This window comes from Xyrauchen texanus, chromosome 41 (assembly GCF_025860055.1).
Source record: "Xyrauchen texanus isolate HMW12.3.18 chromosome 41, RBS_HiC_50CHRs, whole genome shotgun sequence".
NCBI classification, from domain to species: Eukaryota; Metazoa; Chordata; class Actinopteri; order Cypriniformes; family Catostomidae; genus Xyrauchen; species Xyrauchen texanus.
This window is the reverse complement of record NC_068316.1, coordinates 27,120,451-27,137,795: the sequence shown is the minus strand read 5'-3', so window position 1 is coordinate 27,137,795 and position 17,345 is coordinate 27,120,451. Positions and strand designations below refer to the sequence as shown.

Below are 17,345 nucleotides of genomic sequence, written 5' to 3'. Positions count from 1 at the left end.
AGAATGTTTAAAGAATTTTTACTTTATTCTGAAGCCCAGCAGTGAGTGAATTAGAATCGACATCTCTACATTGTTTTGATGATGCAATATATCATTTGTCCAATATGGTAAATTAGGTTGCTCTAAAAAAATAAAAAAAAATGTTATGACTCAATACAGAATGTTATAACAAAGTAATGACGATTAACAAAGTGTCTGATGGGTCAATTGGCGTACATGATGTTTGCTTGTTTTTTTTGATAACTGGATAGAAGATGAACGATTTCTTTGCTGTTTTGCGTACATTGCAACTCTAGGGCCAAATACACAGTCCAATTAACATGGACAAAAATCACACAAATAAACATCTTTATCATAATAAACATCTAAGAATTGTTTTGTCTAAATGAAAAAGAAAAATCGACACTTTTCCACCAGCATTTCTTATAATGTCCAATGTACTGTAGTTGAAGTAATAGTCCAGTAATGCAGTACCTGATTGTAACACACCGAAGGCAAAGCTTCCGTTTAAAGATTCTGAATGTCTCGAATCTCATTTGAGCGAATAACAGCGTCTTCATCTATGTTTTCTGTAGATACAGCGCAGCACAGTGGTTCACACATATCACATGTCCAAAACAAGTACGTCTGCAAACATATAAAGCGTCGGTAGGTCACACGAAGCATATCAACATTGTTTGGTCCAAAAGTACAGACGAATATTACAATATTGAACCCACTCACTGCTTTAAAAAATAACTTTTACATAAAAAGTACAGCAGTGACCAGGATATGAACTTGATGTATTAATCTGAATAACATTTGACTACGATATTTACTATTACACGACTTGAAAGCCCTTAAAATTTAATTGAACATCAAACGTACATCAAACCTGGGCTCCAAAACTACTTCACATTACTTGCAAAGCCCTCTTTTTTTGTATCCATTTGGGTGAACAAGATTACACAGCAATTATACAGCATTTTGCGTCACATATTTGACAGAGAGCCGGGTTTGTCATGTAAATGGTCTGCCGGCAATACCGCTTTAACTGTAGTTCCAAACAGAACATCAAGAAGGTGCAGATCCGTAAATATACTTAGCTCACAAAGGCAGAGAGCTCCGTCTCTTTTGCATGTTACAAGCAAAGGCGTGTTTCTATAAAAAGCAAGGCAGATATCTATACAAAAATCAAAAATATTATCTAAAATGCCATCATAAAATAAAAGGTTATCTGTACATACAACAAATTGAACATTACACGACAAAAATACCACAAGTGAATAGTTATTTAAGTGTAACAACAACAGGCCATGAAGGAACGTTTCAGCAACGTTCCGGTCTTGTCCCAGCTTGAATCATGCAAACATGTAAAAACAAGTTAACAAGACTAGGGGTCAGTTCACAACACTATATGACCTCAGAACAGACAGTGCAGAACTAGATATACACAACTTCATTTAAATTAAACACCTGGTACAAGTCTATCGCCTTCCTCGGACATCACATACGTTTTTCGAGGCATGAAAGGATGAGATCTGAATGCGGGACAGTGACTAGACGCCAACATGAATGTACTTTAAATCTACTGCAGGTGTTGCACTGAAGAATGTGCTTGAGGATTCAGTGGTGTTTGCGTGGATGGCCGGTGGTAAGCTTGTATACGCATGTGAAACCGCAAATGCGGGTACTGGGTGTGAACGCATCACTTCTCTTGCAGCAGGGCAGGTATGTTGATGTTCCAGCCGATAGCCTGCCTGTCAAAGCCACAGGTGAAAAGATTGCAGGCCTGGTTCTCCTCATTCCACGCAGAGCAGCACACCATGCGGCGATGCCCCTGCGCATTAAATACAACACATTTGTCAGAACACATACAAGCATACAAAACTAGCTCGTTTGAAACTACAGATAACGGTTGCCTCGCATAAACTAGTGTATCCCTGTAAACTAAAGGTGAAGGATTTTTGAATAGTTTCATATTAAATAATGTCTTGGGAGGAATCAAATAGACTCCAATTTGATTACAACCATGGTAGTTTCTTAGTAAGTTTAGGCTTTTATTTTCCATGATAAATACTAGGGATGTCCCGATATGATTTTTTTGAGAATAAGTACAAGTACCGTTACTTCCTTTTTGGTACTCGCCGATATTCCATTTAAATTGAGCTTTTATTTTGGTGGAGCTTTTATTTTGAAATGTTTGTGTTGCTACCACAATAGCTTCTCAATCAGACAACCAGTTCACTAAGTGACTCAGTGATTATTAAACTGCAAAACGCTGCTATTTCATAATAAATATGTAGACTGTATGTGCCACCAAGTGAATTAGCACTCTGCTCACTGTCATCTGCTACAAACAGAGCGTGCAATGCTCATGATGGTGTTTTCCATGTATAAGCCAAGGATCACTAGAAAATATGAGCACTTCGTGTCTTTATGTCAGCAAAACACAAGCTCCACACATTCACAAGCACTTATGCTTGAAGCGTGCAGCACATGCAAACTATACACTTATCTCATTAAATCACAGCTTTTGCAGTTAAATAATCTCACTAGGACATAACATGATTTTAATTTGTGCACTTGATGTTTAATATTAGGAAATAAACTGACCTGGTTTGCCATCATATTTCTAAAGTTTACCTAAATAATTAAGAAACTGAAAAGAAAACAATATCTATTGTGGAGTAGGGAACAAACTTTTCACTTGATACACAGTCCCAACTCAATGTAGTGTACCCATGTATTCAGTTAGAATTATTATGCAGAGATGATCTGCACTCTGATAGTAAACTGCTAATGTTTTTATTAAATAAATGTTTGGCTTCCTAAATGTGTAAAAAGGTCAGTCAGAATATTATAACTTAAGTTTTAGTTTTATTTTCCAAAACCATGAAGAAAAAAAACTTGTCAAATCTCAAAAGGTTCCAGATGTTTAGATGATCAAAATATCCCAAATATCCAATGTAAACATTTTATTTTATACTGTAACATTTATATTTGTAATATTTTTGAAAACAAAAATGTCTAAAATACAATCACTTGTGTTTTAATAATATATTTTTATACAAAATACAGAATTTAAAATGTGGCTTTTCTGTCTAAATATCCAATTAATCGAAGAAATATTCGATGATTAATCGATTATCAAAATAATAATTAGTTGCATCCCTAAATATTATATTAGAGCTGTTAAAATTAAAGAGATAACACATTCATTTTAAAAAGTTTAACACGTTAATTTTTCTTAATCGCGATGGAAGCATTTACCGTTAATAAAGCATAAACCATCAAAAACACTGGTGGAAACAGGTCGGAAACTTTGCGATGTGTCCGCCTGGAGTCATACACAAGAACACACACACAGCAGCGATGGGAAAGGATTAATATTTTGGAGGACGAGAGTTTATGAGATTTAATGCCCTAAGCGATAGAATGACTAGTTCTTTAAATTAGTCAAACTCCCACTTAGACTTTGGGAACATTTAATGTTACTTGAATTGTTTCTATTTTAGTGCATTTCTATCTTTATACTGTATATACTTTGTTTGGAAAATGTAAAAGTATTATATTGTTACAAATAGTTTTTTTTTTTCTTTCCTAAGATGGAAATAAATGCATTCTGACAGTAAAATAATTACAAATAAAGTGTCAAATTTTATCACTTTCCAAATGTGCGATTAATTAACTACAAAAAATATTTTATTTAATCGGGATTAAAAATATTAATCTACTGAGTGCACTATACATTATTTATCTACAGGAGGATTTCTCATTGTATATTCTGATTTATGATTATATGTTTACATTTTATCTAATTATTTGAACCTACAATTTGACATCAGAGTCTAAACCATGCATATAATGACCAAAAGGAAAAACAACATCAAGGTATTTGCAACTCACTAGGGTGAGACGCTGTCCATAAGACGAATAAAGACTGAAAACAATTCAAGGTGCTGTTTGATGATAAGGCTATATTATATTATATTATATTGAGCAATTTTTTCTATAATATATGACAATATATTTTATTTTAAGTTAGTACAGTATATGGGTGCTATATTATAGCCTTTTATTATAGTCAAAGTTGATGATAATATAGTCAAAGTTATTTAACATTACATTTATGATTATATGTTCAGAATTTATATAATTATCTAAACCTACAATTTAATACAATAATAAAAAAAAAAAACCACCATCTATAAGAATAACAATTTAAGGTGCTTAAAGTATGCAAGGCAGTTTGACAGATGTGGAACAAAAAAAGGGAATAAAACCTCTCTCTTTGAACAATGTACCTGTCTGTTGCTCCGCGGGAGACGGGCCAAACGGACGCCATTCATGTCGAACAGTCTGACCTGTCTGTTGTCATGTGGGAGAGCAATGATTCTTTGGTTTGCAGAGACACTTATCCTGCACATTACAACAACAACAACAAAAAAGAAAATCACTCAACACAAGAAAAACAAACTGTACAGAAAACAATCAACAGACAATAATATTACAACCACAAATATCCAAATCTAGAGTATCTTCAATAATAAAAAAAAACATGATATCCAAATCTGACACTTGTAGCTTTTAGTCCATGTCTGTTATATTTGATGCAATCTATAAACTAGTGTAATCCTAAAAGCTTGCAAAATTAACTGATATAAATAATCAGATAAACGCATTTCAAATTTCCAGTCTTTCTCATCAGGAAATGTGCACCAAAATATTATGGATGACTTTCATCTGTTTTTTCAGGATACCAAGTTTTCAAAAGAACTAATTTCTTAATGTCTGTGAAGATTGTAAAACAGTCACTTTGTTGTATCTGACTGTTCAGAAACACAAGTGTCGGGAAGCGCTTTTACACCTCACCAACCTGCTGCTCTTACCTATTAACGGCGGAGTCTGTGCGGATGGTAGCGATCGGAGATCTCATGTTCTTCAGGTCCCACACCTTGACGGTGCGATCATCACTTCCAGACACCACATTGTCTCCCACAGTGAAGACGGCTGATGTCACCGTGCTGAAACAAACAAACGAGCTGTCAATGAAACTTTTCACACCCTCAAACTGCCCTGTGAACACCTCTGAGGCTGAAAATATCTCCCTCAACAAATCATAAAGCACATGATTATCATGAGGTAATCAGAGTATACCTTTAAGCACGGATAAAGACAAATTGTTCCAGTGTAAATTTTAGGGTTGCCGCAATACCAATATGGGTAAAATTTTGTGATTCTTGATACCCGTAGCAAATACGAATATTATTGAACACACTCCTTAATGTAAAAAGTAAAGTTTTACTGTAAATTTTAACTAATACAATTAAAATAATGGCATGTAACCTTCAAGTTTTTCTAAAAATTAAGCCTTGCTTTATATTAGACCACATTTACACTAAACAAAAATAATAATAATTTTTTTTAATTATTACTATTTTATCCCATTTTCTCCCCAATTTGGAATGTCCAATTCCCACTACTTAGTAGGTACTCGTGGTGGCGCGGTTACCTCAATCCATGTGGTGGAGGACAAGTCTCAGTTGCCTCTGCTTCTGAGAATGTTAATACACACATCTTATCATGTGGCTCGTTGTGCATGACACCTCGGAGACTCGCAGCATGTGGAGGCTCATGCTACTCTCCACGATCCACGCACAACTTACCACGCGCCACATTGAGCGAGAACCACTAATCGTGACCACGAGGACGTTACCCCATGTGACTCTACCCTCCCTAGCAACCGGGCCAATTTGGTTACTTCGAGACCTGGCTGGAGTCACTCAGCACACCCTGGATTCAAACTCGCAACTCCAGGGTTGGTAGTCAGCGTCAATACTCACTGAGCCGCCCAGACCCCCAAAAATATTTAACCAAATCAGACTTACTAGAGCTGTCGATTTAATGTGTTACTTTAATGTTATTTATTATAAAAAATAAAATAAAAAAAAAAACATGTAAAACAATTCAAGTCATTAATCATGGCTCCTGACCCGTATGTAAATTCCGTAATAAACATACAGTGGCAAGAAAAGTATGTGAACCCTTTGGAATTATCTGCATTCATGTATAAATTTGTCTTAAAATCTGGTTTGAACTTTATCGAAGTTACAAAAATGAACAAACACAACCTATTTTAACTAATAACACACAAATTATTGTATTGTTATTGTACATATTGAATACATCGTTAAAAAATTCACAGTGTATTTTGGAAAAAATATGTGAACCCCATAGGCTAATGACTTCTGACTCTAAATAGCTTTTTCCGGAGCTGGCAAACCTATCATCCAATTAATGAAACAAGATTGGAGGTGTGGGTTAGAGCTACTTTGACTTATAAAAAGCATTCACACATTTTGAGTTTGCTATTCACAAGAAGCATCTGCTGACGTGGAACATGTCTTGCAAAAAAAGAGATCTCAGACGACCCATGATCAAGAATTGTTGCTTTGCATTAAGCTGAAAAGCGTTACAAAGTTATCTCGAAGAGCTTAGATATTCATCTGTCCACAGTTAGACAAATTGTTTATAAATGGAAACAATTTAGTACTGTGGCTGCTAGTGGTGTGCAGCAAAGCCATCATCTGTATCTGTTCATATGATAAAATGATGTGTATCTGTTTCTGTATTTGGATAGAACCGGATGTGGGTGGGCTTAACCTGAAATTTCAAGCACACATTGTGTAGTGAATATTAAATACAAATTCAAACTTTAAAAGAAATTAAAATAAATCAATATAGACTACAAACAGGTGAAAGTCACATCTGTTTCAGGAATATGTACAATAGGACACCATTATTTTGATAAATAGTCCAAATAGTAATGTTAAATTCACAATAAAAACAACTTGACTTGATATAACGCCTTTCCAGAGCTCAAGAACACTGAACATTCACAAATTTTGCACAGCTTAAAGAAGAACGTGTTCCAGTTTTGTCATTTTACATGAGCAGGAATATTCAGAATAGATGAACAGGCTGCTTTATGGAGCATTTGAACTTTTTTTTTCGGAATAAAAGATAATTACCTTAATCACTGAAGTGGATATAAATGTGGTTAACTTGTAGAGACGGATAGATGTGCTCCAATGTAAAACCATCACTTCAGGTCAGGAATTTAACATTGTGCTCAGGTTAAGGCTATAAATGAATACATGGGAATCATTACGCGTGAATCGTGACACATTAACATCGAGATTTCAAGAAGTGGAACGTGTACATGATGTTGTACCTTAGTTAATGTACACTTGACAAGCTCCACGCACAATTAACGAGACCACAAGCAGAGTAGAGACTGCGCCCATTCGATCGAAAATCAATCACACCATGCGCATTTTCATTCATAAAGTTTACACTAGAAATATTGGGTTCACAGACTCACAGAATTTTGGATTGTTTTTTTTCTATTGTTCAAATGAATCGTTATTTGTTTTGTAATCATTATTTGTGCATTTTCAAATACGGTATTCGGCTTTGGGCACATCCCCAGTGGCTACTCTCCCTAAAAGTGTTCATCAAACCAAGATTACTTAAAAAGGCACACCGCAGAATGCTCAATAAAAAAAACTGAAACTTAGAGTGACAGCTAAAGATTTGAAGGATTCATTGGAGCTGGTTAACATCTCTATTCAGAAGTCTACTATATGGAAACCATTAAACAGGCATGGTGTCCATGGCAGGACACCACAGAGGAAGTCACTGCTTTCCAACAGAAACAAGGCTGCGTGCCTGAAGTTGCCAAACACCACTTTGACACTCCACAGTGCTACTGGGAAAACTTTGTGGACTGATGAAACTAAAATGACCCCAATGGTTATGTATGGTGGAGGGACATCATGATTTGGGGCCTAGACCGTTTGCCATCATCAAGGGAAAATTGGATTCCCAAGTTTATAAAGATATTCAACAGGATAATGTCAGGGTGGCTGTGCACCAGCTGAAGCTCAGTAGAAGTTGGGTGATGCAGCAGGTCATCGACCCTAAACATGGAAGTAAATCCACTACAGCAGGGGTGTCAAACTCGGTTCCTGGAGGGTTACAGTCCAACCCTTATTAAACACACCTGAAGCAGCTAATCAAGGTTTTCAGGAGTGCTTGAAGATTAAAAGGAGGCATTTTGGAGCAGGGCTGGAACTAAACTCTGCAGGACTGCGGCCCTCCAGGAACGGAGTTTGACACCCCAGCACTACAGAACGGCTGAATATGGCTGAGCTGAAGCAGTTCTGTAAGGTGGAATGATCCAAAATTGCTTCTGAAGGTTGTGCAGGTCTAATCCGCATCTACACGAAACACTTGGTTGAGGTTATTGCTGCCAAAGGAGGATCAACCAGTTAATAAATCTTTTATATAAAACTTTAATAAAACATTTTCCACAGCAATGTGAATGTTTAATGGGCTGTGTTCAATAAAGACATGAAGTTTTACTATTGTTTGAGAGTTGTTAGCTTAAAGGGATAGTTCACCTAAAAATTTAAAATGATCATTTACTCATCCTCATGCCATCTGAGATGTGTATGACTTTCTTTCTTATGCAAAACACTTTTGAGATTTGTAAAAAAAGATCCAGGCTCAGCAGGTCCTTACGATATGAGGATTGTGATTAGAAATTTGTAGGTCCAAAAAGCAGAGATAGTCATCTTAAGAGTAATCCATCCTATCTCCAGCAGTGAAAATGTCTTCTAAAGAGAATCGATCACTTTGTGTGAAAAAAGAACGAGATTTAAGCACTTTTTAACTATAAAAGATCACTTACAGTCAGGCATTGACGAATGGCTGAATTTACCCGAAGCCCGCAAGCGTGTTGCACGTTCCTTCGACTCATTGGTTATTTGTCTGTGACGCATTGGTTCTCATGCCATGGAATTTACGTTAACGGGAGCACTCGGGTAAATTCGTTGGCAAGTTCCTTCAACTCACTGGTTATGTATGTGTCGGTCAAGCGTCAGTACACGTGCCAACACACTTCTGTCACGGGAGCACTCGGGTTTTCTGCACTTTTTTTTTACTAAAGCACTTTTACGAGCCGCGTCAGCTGGGGTAAGTCAGCACGCCTCAACAAACCTCACAAGCAGCGCAGCCACAGAATAACATTTGGTGTCATGAACAAATGAGTCCTCCAAATATCATACACACTTGAAAGCTGGACAAAACAGGGATCTCGAGACATCATTTTCAAAGTTTCAACTACTTTTAAATGGACAAAGTGTCCTGAAAACTAGTGAGACACTCCAAAAGAGTCCATCTGACAGATATGTACATACTGTAGACTGACATTTAAATATAGTGCAGATGGAAAGCAAGAAAGAATCTTGTGAGTACCAGATAGACTGACAAACTCGATTGCAAAATGGATTGAAAACTGGCATCCTTAGTTTGAACATTTCAACATAACGAATCGGTTACCTAACGTAACCTCGGTTCTCTCTAGATGAGGGAACGAGTATTGCGTAAGCTAGCTTACGCTACGGGAAAGATTAATCTTTTCTGAGATATTGAAGCCAAAAAATTATCCTTAATTTTGTATCATTCGTCAACGCAGTGCAGCAACTGCAGACCTTGAGCGGGCTAGCTAGCGAGCTCATTGGTTGCTCTGCGGCAACTGCTGCAGCCTATAGATCGAACTTGGCGTAACTCGCGTCCAATGAGAGAGCGTCCGTGCGCTTACTGCATCAAAGCCCGCCAAAATGGGCGTGGCTAGAGTGCATATAAGCGTAGTTCGTGAGGCTGGAACCCTGGTTTTCATTGAATGAAGCGAAAGTCGCCGTGGCGCTGAAGCACGGCCGGCTACGCAATACTCGTTCCCTCATCTAGAGAGAACCGAGGTTACGTTAGGTAACTGATTCGTTCTCTTACGAGAGGTTCTCTCGTATTGCGTAAGCTAGCTTGCGCTACGGAACCCATTGTCAACGCCGTGCACGCCAAGCATCCACTGCATGAGTCCCGGGGTGGGGGACCCGGGGAGCCCTTGTGAGTGGGGAAATAATATTTGGCCGGCAAGAGTGCGGGCCAGTGTGTGTGTAATACATAAGCACATAGTGGGAAGGGAACGACAGAGCGGCGGTGCCGGTCTGTGTGGAATGAGTCCCATCAGTGCAGCTCACCAGGGGAGCTGTAGCGTATTAAACCGCTAGTAGTTTTGCCTGCAGGGCGGGCACTTCCAGATTGTAAAATCTGACAAAGGTGGAGGGGGAAGCCCAGCCCACTGCCACACATATGTCGTGAATGGAAATCCCGCTGGACCATGCCCACGATGAGGCCATGCCTCTAGTGGAGTGAGCCCTAATGCCCAACGGGCATGGCAGGTCTTTTGACGCGTATGCGGCAGCAATAGCGTCCACTATCCATCTAGACAGTGTCTGTTTCGAGGCAGCGAGACCTTTGGTGCGCCCTCCGAACGAAACGAAAAGCTGCCCAGAGCGTCTGAAAGAGGCGGAGCGCGCAGTATACAATCTCAGTGCTCTGACTGGGCAAAGGAGATTGGAGTCGCGTTCGCTATCGGATGCTGGCAGCGCCGATAGGGAAATGACCTGTGCTCTGAAAGGAGTACCGATCACCTTGGGAACATAGCCGTGTCTAGGCTTAAAAATTACCTTGGAGTCACTTGGTCCGAACTCAAGACACGCAGCGCTGACAGACAGCGCGTGAAGGTCTCCCACACGTTTGACTGATGACAGGGCAGTCAGAAAAATGGTTTTGAGTGAAAGGTATTTCAAATCCAGGGATTGAAGTGGTTTGAAGGGGGGGGGGGGGGCTTTCATAGTTTCGAGAACTATAGAAAGATCCCAGATAGGTACCGATGGGGGGCGCGGGGGGTTCATCCTTCTAGCTCCCTTGAGGAAGCGGATGACCAGCTCGTTTTTTCCCAGTGACTGGCCGTGCAGGGGTTCAGCGAATGCCGCGCCGGCCGCCACATACACTTTGAGCGTGGATGGGGATCTGCCCTTATCCAGCAGCTCTTGTAAAAACACGAGTAGCGACGACACCCCACATGTCCGTGGGTCCAGGTCTCTGTCGGTGCACCATTTTGAGAAAACAGACCATTTTGACGCATAGAGTCTTCTCGTGGAAGGGGCTCTAGCGTGTATGATGGTGTTTATTACCCCTTCTGGCAGAGCGACGGGTAGTCGTTGATCACCCACGCGTGCAGCGCCCAGCGCTCTGGGTGGGGATGCCAGATCGTGCCGCGAGCTTGAGAGAGGAGATCTACTCTCACTGGGATGGGCCACGGCGCTGTCAGTGACAGCTGCGTAAGCTCCGGGAACCATGTCTGATTCTCCCAATGCGGGGCTATGAGGAGCACCGAGTGACGCGTTTCCCTGATCTCGGGGGGGGCGTCCCGGGGGGGGCGGGGAGGGTGAGAGTGATGCTCGAGGGAGAGGCTCCGGCGAGGCAGTCGCTTCTATCACCGGTTCTGGCAGCCTTTGGGAGCGGCGCTTTTTCCTGCGCGGAGGAACGGAAGGCGGCGCGGCGGCTTCGGTTCTGAGCGCTTCGAGTCGAGCCCGCAGGGTTGACATCGGAAGCTCCTCGCAGAGGTCGCATCCGCCTTCAGTGAGGGCGAGCTCTGCATGCCCCAGTCCCAGGCAGAGAGCGCAGATGATGTGGCGGTCTCCGGGGCTGAGAGGGGCGCGGCATGAAGCGCAAGTGTTGCGAGGCATCTTAAAAAAGACGCTCGTTACTCTTTTGTGAAGTTCGTTAATAACTAGCTCTAAAAAGGATACGTCGCCGGATGGCGTAGCTCGCAGGATGGCTGAAGGTGCCGGAGACGGCCGGCTTCTTCGAGCGCTGTCCAAGCTTGCTAGATGCCCCTCGAACGGCGACGCGGCTTCCAGTTCAGAGATGCGAAGAGCTTCGCTGAAGAGATGAAAATCAGGGTTCTAGCCTACGAACTACGCTTATATGCACTCTAGCCACGGCCATTTTGGCGGGCTTTGATGCAGTAAGCGCGCGGACGCCTCTCATTGGACGCGAGTTCGCCCAAATTCGTCTATAGGCTGCAGCAGTTGCCGCAGAGCAACCAATGAGCTCGCTAGCTAGCCCGCTCAAGGTCTGCAGTTGCTGCACTGCGTTGACAAATGATACAAAATTAAGGATAATTTTTTGGCTTCAGTATCTCAGAAAAGATGAATCTTTCCCGTGGCGTAAGCTAGCTTACGCAATATGAGAGAACCTCTCGTAAGAGAACTGTCTGTGTTTGCAATATGGGCATTTTGACCAAGAAGTACATCTGACCAATCGAATTGTGGCCGTCATCCTCAGTACTGCCGATAACATAGAAAGACTGTTATTGTTATTTTTTTTATTATTTTGTATTTTGGTCCTATAGTATGGTAGTCTAATGTTCAATGATCTTTGCTGCTAATGCGAAACTTGCCAATATAATCCGGATCAAGAGTCACACTGGAACTGCTGTTAAGGAGTTGCAAGATGTAGCAATTCTTAAAATCGTGCTCTGTAATAATTGTGCCCTTGACCACAACTCATAAACCCAGACCACTCTAGAAGGGATTGTCCCTGAAATAAGTGTAGTGTAAGTCTTTTTGGATTAAAAACAACAGCAAAATGGCAAGATCCTTAAAGTAACCAGCTCAGCACTGAAGTATTCCTCGAAAGCAAGACAGCCCACTCTTGTTCATTGGCATGAAAAATGACTCTTCAGAGAGGCTAAGTGCTAACTCTCACAAGGGCTCTAGGTGACTTCATGAGCTGCTGTCAGGCATATTATTGGCCTAAAACACCATAGCCATCAGTTGCACATTTAGGATTCTGTCATTATTTACTCATCGTAATGTCACTCAAAACCCATAAGACTTTCTTACTTCCTTCCGTAGAACACAAAAGGTGACTTTAAAAAGTCTTCAAAGGATTTATTCACCATTACACAAAAGATTGTCCGTTAAGTCTGTTAAGCTTCAAAAATGACAACCAAAAACCACCATAAAACCACCATAAGAGTTATTGATCAAATTTATGCACTATTTTCCAAGTCTTCTAAAGCGATACAATCACATTGTGCAATTAACTAGATTTACTCTCAAATCAGATGAAATCATTAATAAAGCATTTAAAATCAAATATGGTGGCTACATCGATAACATCAAGTCATGACGTTTTGTTGCACGTTCGGTCACGAGACACAATGAGAACCAATGAGGTTTGATTTGATCCGAGAGTGAATAACAATTTAAATTTTGATTTGCTCATTGTGCAAAGTGATCATATGGCTTCAGAAGACTTGGAACATAACGCACAAATTGTGTTACCTTTACTGTGATTTTATGGGTTTTTTTGGTCCTTTTTCGAGCTTTACACATCACAGTCGTTATTTTCCAGCATTATGGCAAATAAACCAAGTGAAAACTTTTAAAAGTGTTTCATGGAAGAAAGTAATTCAGGTTTCGAGCGGAAACATAATATTGATTTTTTTGGGTGAACTATTCCTTAAAACATTTTGTAAAATTTTGGTGGCATGATAAATCGTCCATTTCGCAGACCCATCATTTTTCCGATCACGTCTTTTTTGATACACCATCCGCATAGGAAATAATTGATTTGCAGCATTACCTGATGTAGTGTAAACTCCAGTGTGTTAACACCCTAAGTGGCCAGTTCTTGTCATGAGTGAAATGCGGACCAAATTTTAAGTCCATATTTGAAAGCCTAACTATGCAAAACTAAGTAGCACAATTTAGTAACAGACTGCAAGAATAAATTGGAATCTAAATTGAATATTCCCAACAAATTATATTATTGCTATGATGAAATTATCTCTCCCCAATTGGAAACACCACCCTCTGTCCCATACAGGGCACAAGAGCACCAGCAGCCGGGGAAGAATGAGGTAGTGTGCGTGTGTGTGTGTGTGTGTGAGAACAGCAGGAAAGTCAGCAGCCCTCAGGGTCACAGCGCACATTTAACTGCTCCGCTCAGCACACACACTTCCATTTAATGGACCTTAATATTTCTAATCTATCACGTCATTCCCTGCTGACATTTCTCTCCTCTTTGTGTTCACTTCTCTCGAGAGAACGAGGGAGAGAAACGGAAAAAAATAAAAAGGCCGGAGTCGCTGCTCTGCTCGCCTCCAGCCGCACTAATTTGAATTGACATGATATTAAGGTTTAATTAGGGGCTAAATTCCTCCACGTTAAGGATTTGTGGTTGGGTCCGGCCATATTTAACAGCTTTCCTCGGCTCGCTCCGGCACAGTTCACATCCAAAACGAAGCGTGGAAACGCTTTCTGACATTATGGGCTGCCACCGGAAAGCAGGGGTGGGGGCAGCAGTGGGGTCGATAATAGATTAAAAGCTTGATTAAAATCCTATTACAAACTCAAATTCTATTTTGGGAATGTTCCGTTTCCCCCGGGACCACTGACAAGGAAGTTCAAGACTCATTAGGGGAAGTGTTTCTGTGTGTGGTTAATAGGAGATCCATTATGGGAGTATAATCAAGTCTTTAAAACAATGATGGCAAGTTATTGTATTTGATAACATGCCATTGATGATGTTGCGAGATATACTGAAGACAGTGTATGAAGTTTATTGTTCTTAAAGTGATAGTTCACCCAAAAATGATAATTCTCTCTCCTCATTTACTCACCTTCCCTTAATAAATTCTCCTCCCTGCCCAGTAGGTGGTGATATGCACAAATAATGTGAATCACCAAAAACAAAAGAAGAATGTGTAAGTGAAAGTGAAGATTTATAGTCAAAAAAGGACTTAAATATTGATCTGTTTCTCACCCAAACCTTCAGAAGACATTGATATAACCCCTGGAGTCATATAGATTACTTTGTGCTTTTAGGACCTTCAAAGTTCTGGTCACCATTCACTTGTATTGTATGAACCGACAGAGCTAAACATCTTTGTCTGTGTTTAGCAGAAGAAAGAAAGTCACACACATCTAGAATGGCATGAGGGTGAGTAAATGATGAGAGAATTTTCCTTTTTGGGTGAACTATCCCTTTAATTACATTTACAACACACAGTTAAAATAGCATTATTCTGTCCAGACCTTAAAAGGAAAAGTTCAGCTAAAAATTAACGTTCTTTAATAATTTTACTCACCTTAATGTCGTTCCAAATTCATATGACTTTCTATCATCCATGGAACACAAAAGGAGATGTTTAGCAGACCCGGAGTTTTTCCATATAATGAAAGTGAATGGTAGAGAGCTTCTTCGAGCAGTTTTTTTATACATTTATTTTTTTATTTAATTTTTGAGGCCAAGGAACCCCCAAATATGATGATCACCTCACAAGATCCCACCTTCTGAAAATATAATTGCATATGTTTTCATGTAAAAAAAAAATTACATTTTAACAGTGTAAGAACAAATAGTAGTATAAAAAGAAATCAAAATTCAAGAATTCAAAATGTATTTTGTCATTGTAAAAATGCCAAAACTAATTTTTATTTAACCTGTTAAAGTTACTTTGTATTAAAATTACAGTGCAGATTTGTCAAATGTGAATTTTGGTACAAATGTGTAAAAAATTTACATATTATCAAATTATTTTGGGTTCCTTTGCAATAAATTAAACATAAAAATGTAATAAAGTCATGGTTATTAATCTGCAATATTACTATAGGACACAAAACAAAGACAAAGATCCCCCATTTAGCCTTAACAGACTGTAGGGGCAAGTGCTGTTAGCGAGCACCTATGAAGGCCGGAACGGTACACGAGGGGGTGGGTGGCCAGCACCACGCCCGACCGCCTTTTGTCTCCCCAGTGGCAATGTTTACACACCGCACCAGGTACTCATTTTAGGCTGAGTCGACCTAGGGGAGGCCCGGGACCGGTTCAGATATTCGTCACTGGTGTTGGCTATGAGCTGGAATCGAACTCAGGTCGCCAGGTTCATAGCGCAGTGCGCCAACCACTACACTACCGCTCCCTTTAACTAACACACACACACACACACACACACACACACACACACACACACACACACACACACACACACACACACACACACACACACACACACACACACACACACACACCTATATTCATTATTTTTGGAGCTTGACTGCAACCAAATTGGCCCGGTTGCTAGGGAGGGTAGAGTCACATGGGGTAACCTCCTCGTGATCGCTATAATGTGGTTCTCGCTCTCGGTGGAGTGCGTGGTGATTTGTGCGTGGATGCCGCGGTGGATGGCGTGAAGCCTCTACACACGCTATATCTCGGCGAGCCACAAGCAACGTGATAAGATGTGCGGGTTGACGGCTCAGGCGCAGAGGCAACTGAGATTTGTCCTCCGCCACCCGGAATAAGGTGAGCCACTACACCACCATGAGGACTTGTGCATTCCAAATTGGGGAGAAAAAGAATCTCCTTATGTTTTTCACAGACAAAAAGAAAGTCATACGAATTTGGAGAGACATTAGGATGAGTAAATGATGACAGGACTTTTTGTATTTGGGTGGACTATCCCTCTAAACTTCAGAATACATAGAAAAATGCAAATCACAAATTACTTATAACAGGTTCAGTTCCCATGGAGTAACCGGAGGTTAAGTGTCTTAATCAAAAGCACTTGAGATGGCTCAAGGATCAACTATTGCTAGATTTGAACCTAAAACCTTCTGGCTGCCAATCCAGATATTTAACCACTAATCAGAAAACCAGGATGAGGTGGGCTTGTCAACCAGCATTATGGTGATCTGTCTCAAAGGAGACACCAGCTGTGATGGTTCCTCAGTGAGAAACCCATAGTGACAAATTCCCAGGGACAGCAGGTGTGTCCTCTTCCATCATTCTGAAATCAAACACACTGGCGATCCTCTCAGATGAGTCCTGACAGATAAACAGCGGCTCTGACAGAAAATGCCCTGAAGAGGAAACAGAGGCGGCAGTGGACACTGTGGCCTCTGTGTACAGCGTCTCTACCGTCATGTTTCATTTATACTGAGCCATTCATTAGCATCTGCACAATCATTAGATGATTATGAAGGGAAGTTTCAAGGCCCGGCCGCTGTGCTTTTGAGCGCCAACACACACGGTCACAGGTTCACGAGTTAAAGTCGTCTCAAGTCTTACAAGTTTAAGGGTCAAAGTATGCTTTATTGTCTGGTAATCACTGGCTGAAAATTGCGAGATGTATCATTACGTGGGTGGTGTTGTAGGAGTTATATATGTGCCAAAATTCTATGCACACAAAATTGTATTTGGAGTGTGCAAAATGATATTTTGAGCAAACAAAAATGTTCTGTGCACGCAAGTTGATATTTTGAGTGCTAAACATAATTTTGCATGTGCAAGATGATATTTTGAGCACACAAAAAATTATTTTGTATGTGCTTGAAATGAGTTTTGTAAAATAATGTATCTTGCAAAGATTAATAAATTTT

The 17,345-nt window shown here is 40.3% G+C and overlaps 1 protein-coding gene across 3 annotated transcripts in view; it reads right to left on the bottom strand.

Annotated features, from left to right (window-relative positions):
- The window catches only part of LOC127634340 (WD repeat-containing protein 37-like), a 49,053-nt gene continuing 31,708 nt past the window's right edge, over positions 1-17,345 (bottom strand). For all 3 annotated transcript variants that reach the window (XM_052113850.1, XM_052113848.1, XM_052113849.1), the window contains 3 exons: positions 4,872-5,006; positions 4,287-4,401; positions 1-1,819 (listed from right to left, as the gene is read on the bottom strand). In XM_052113850.1, coding sequence (XP_051969810.1) covers positions 1,688-1,819; positions 4,287-4,401; positions 4,872-5,006 — 382 coding nt within the window. In that variant the 3' untranslated portion in view covers positions 1-1,687. The remainder of the gene's footprint in view (positions 1,820-4,286; positions 4,402-4,871; positions 5,007-17,345) is intronic.